Source organism: Hyposmocoma kahamanoa, unplaced genomic scaffold (assembly GCF_003589595.1).
Source record: "Hyposmocoma kahamanoa isolate Upper Pololo Valley unplaced genomic scaffold, ASM358959v1 86, whole genome shotgun sequence".
Classification (NCBI taxonomy): domain Eukaryota; kingdom Metazoa; phylum Arthropoda; class Insecta; order Lepidoptera; family Cosmopterigidae; genus Hyposmocoma; species Hyposmocoma kahamanoa.
Genome location: NW_020654289.1, coordinates 4,299,806 through 4,303,708, shown reverse-complemented (window position 1 = coordinate 4,303,708; position 3,903 = coordinate 4,299,806). Strand labels below are relative to the sequence as shown.

General features: G+C 35.6%; 1 protein-coding gene across 1 annotated transcript in view; it reads left to right on the top strand.

Annotated features, from left to right (window-relative positions):
* LOC113234900 (serine protease snake-like) overlaps positions 1-2,974 on the top strand; it is a 5,643-nt gene extending 2,669 nt beyond the window's left edge. Inside the window, exons 5-8 of the mRNA XM_026470421.1 lie at positions 150-350; positions 1,268-1,484; positions 1,763-1,929; positions 2,445-2,974. Of these exons, the coding sequence (XP_026326206.1) occupies positions 150-350; positions 1,268-1,484; positions 1,763-1,929; positions 2,445-2,639 (780 nt within the window). The 3' untranslated portion in view covers positions 2,640-2,974. The remainder of the gene's footprint in view (positions 1-149; positions 351-1,267; positions 1,485-1,762; positions 1,930-2,444) is intronic.
* The last annotated feature ends 929 nt before the right edge of the window (positions 2,975-3,903 follow it).

The window sequence follows — 3,903 nt, the reverse complement described above, 5'->3', positions numbered from 1 at the left end:
TATCGAACATAAACAAAAATATCATTTATTTAAAAAAGTACACATTTACTATATATCAATTATATCTTTGAGGATAAATAATATTATCCCTAAAAATAACGTAGTTTTGTACGACTAAAAATAAATAAACTTTCATTGCTTTTTTTCAGGGTGCCGTAGGATGGCTAGCATCAGACGAAACCAAAGAAGAATACGACGATGACTACATTTTCATGTGCGGCAGTACCCTGATAAGCGAAAACTTTGCTTTGACGGCATCACATTGTGAGAAGGCACCGCCCGGAAATAAGCTAATACAACCTGGTGCATTGAATCCTAAGATAGTTAGGTTTGGCGTAGAGAGGTTATATGTAAGTCTTCTTTTTTTGAAGTATTATTTGTTAGAGGCTGATGTGGCTCATTTCATGATATCTCGCGATTTTTCTTTTTTGATGGGTTCTTTGGCCGATTTTATTTGTTCTTTCGCATAGATAGGCTAGAAATCAGTTCACAGCCGCCTAGGAATTTTGAAATTGGAGAGACAATTGGACAGACAATTGGAGAGCAAGCGAACAGCTCCGGTATCTATATGAACAATAGAGAGTTTTTAAGAATGATGAATGAAGCCTGTGTCAACGGGTTGATCTGGGGCCAGGACCTGACTGATTAGGTCGCAGTGTAGGCTTGCTTATATAACCAAAAGTTGATAGGAAAGGACTCTATAAACAAATCTTAGCAGAAATATGGGACTGGTCCTTCGCATTATGACCTTCCATCCAATCTAGTGTCTTCTACTCTGCCTTGCACGACAAGATGCTCTATGAAGTCAATATCAGTATTATCAGTCAGTATTATCGTATAAATAGATAAACTTTGATGTGAGCTGTGTGGTTTATGTTAGCATTAGTAAGTGGTGTGTCAATACAGTTCTTTCATGATCGCCGTTCATTCAGCTATCATCATGATGACTATACATTTTGTATAGTCGTCCATGATGGGGATAAGTCTCCCTTAACGAAATCATTGGAGACTGTTGTAACCCTTGTCCAATGTTAAGTTTAATTACGACATAATATGTAAAATGGAATCTGCAGCACAGGTTTCCACATGGTAATCGAAACTAGGATCTGCTAAATGGAAAACAAGTATTCCCTCACTACCAGTGCCTATATTCTGTCATTTTTCAAACATATTAAGAATAACAGAATTTTCTTTGTATCATTTTAAATATCAAAGATACATCCATATCCAAGACTTAAAATTTATATAATTATATCGTTGTTTACAGAGAGAAGAGCTATACAGACCTCGTCAAGATGCAGTAATAGCTGCATTCATACCATACCCTGATAGAGACAAGATACACAAAGTGCATGATCTAGCTCTTATACAATTCGAAGATCCTGTCTACTTCACCAGTTTTGTGCGACCTTCTTGTATTGTTCCCCAATCTTTTAAGAGAGCTGAGAAAGCTACTGTTTCTGGTTGGGGAGTCACCAAGAGAAGTAAGTGTAGACAACAAGCTATATTTGTCCCGTTTCTCCCTCTAACTCCATAAGGCTACAGTTCATCATCTTGGATTTAGGCTTTTACATTCCAAGTATATCTCTTATTAGTTTCACTGAATTTTGCTACCATAAGTAAAATTACCATTATATTATTACCATATTATATTTCTTTTCCATGTAAAATCTACTAAGACAATGAAATTTTCCACATTAATTAGTATTCCAGGTTATATTATCTGACACAATTTATTAACACATGTTCAATTATTTGATAGCACCGAGCAATTCGCCAGCAAAAGAACTGCAAAAGACAGACGTGGACATTCTAGATAATAGTCTATGCAATAAGAAACTAAGGCCGAGAATGAAGAAATCCGGATGGCATGGTCTTATCCAACAGATTTGTGCTACGAATCTGGCAGTTCAAACTGATGCTTGTCAGGTTTGTACTTCATTACATTATGTACCTTGAATGGTTGTAGGACAATTCAATATGGTTTTCTGTATGGTTGTTAGTCTCGTAAACGTCTGTGGTCACTGCGGCTTTCATCTCGATCTCGAAAATTTTTGCGAGTCCTAATCATTTTTTGGCATTTTTAAGACTTGAGAAAGAAATGTATTCAAATTACCCAAAAAGTTGGCGGAAAGAATAAAAAGTGCCAGGATCTCGGCTCCGACTACCTATTTACAGCCTTTGGAGTCGAAACCTTTGGCCCGTGGGGTCCCGGTGCCCTTCATCTGTACAACATTTTATCCATAAAATTAATAGACTGTCTGGGAAACCCAAGCGGCCTTTACTTTTTTGTATTTAAGCTTTTATTGTAGCTTACCTGTACATTATGAAAACCAAAAAGTTAAATATGGTAAGATGATATGAATACGTTTTCTTTCCACATATTAATCATAATAAGTAAATGTGAAGTTAGTAACTAATATAAGTATTTAATTCTTCTACAGGGTGATTCCGGCGGTCCTCTTCAAGAGACACTGAAAACAGGGACAGAAACACCTGTATACAATGTCTTAGGTGTCGTCGCGTTCAACTTTGTATGTGCATCGACTAAAGTTCCTAGTATATATACTAAAATGGATCATAAAAATTACATGGATTGGATAGAGAATAAGGTATGGGGAAATAATATTAATGAGTAGGTATAAAAGATAACGCAAGGTCCCAACCTTTTGGATATAATAAACATTAATACATGACACACATGATGTAACAATAGAATAAAACATCGAAGGAAAGGTTGATATCTACGATGATAAGTTACTTTCACCAGATAAAAGTAAAGACAAATGTGGGGTCGAACTAGAAGGTTCAAGAAAGTGAACAGCAAAGTTAGTCTGGAAGGCGCTACATTAACAAAAGCGTCAAACATTAATGAAGAATTATTTACCTTTTATGGGTTTGGTGAAGAAGTCATAAATATAAAAATTCGATCGTGTATCAAATATTTTTGGGCTAGCTCTGTTGTATTATCGGCTTACCCACCACGCTATCAGTAAAAAGAGAGCGGGCTGACGCACTGAGAGACGAGGTGATTTTGTCACTTCTTGTTTTTTAAATTCTTTCCGTTAAGAAAAAGGCAAAGGCTTAAAACCATGCAACCATGTCTTGGCGATTTTTTCTTTCAGTCCATGTACTGAAACTTTCTTTGTTATACATGTTTAATATAGAAACCTTTGACATGGTCAATCTATTATTTGAGACTTTTTAGTAGAAATTAGTTATTGTATGAGATTCTATGTAATAAAATGATTTCGCTGGTTTTTAATTGTTTTTGTGCTAAAATTACTAATGCCTCTTTTTTAAATAGCTATCGATATAATAGCTTTGCAATTGCATTGCAGTTTGGACGCAGCTCTTGGCACCATGCGTTTATGCAGTGCCGGACAAAACTTATTTACAATTTAAACTTTTGGTACGAACCCCTGTCATGACATTTCCACGCTCGATAGCAGTATTAATGCTTAATGTACTCGAAATAAAAACGATTTTTGTAAAACAAGACAGTTTTACAAAAATCGTAATAAATAATTGTGTAGGGTTTTTGAACAGTAATTCAATGTATGTCCGATCACCCTTATGTTTGACCAAACCCTAGAATCAGGGCAATCCTCTAAAACTCATTTATTTTTGTATTTATTTGGCGTCGATCATCTTATTATATTAACTTGTTCCGATAAAATTAATACTGAAATTGTAACCAAACTTGATCAATGCAAATCTGGCTCTAATTAATGGCCAGAACAAAAACCATCTTCACCTTTTGAACCTTAAGTCTCCTTGAAACCGCTGAATTGTGTAACTGTGACAAAGTGGAGCACCTGCCTCGTTCAATTATTAAACTCACTTGTTGCTCGAGTGGTCTGAGTTAAGTGTAGAAACTTGCCCAGTAAAGACTACATAATG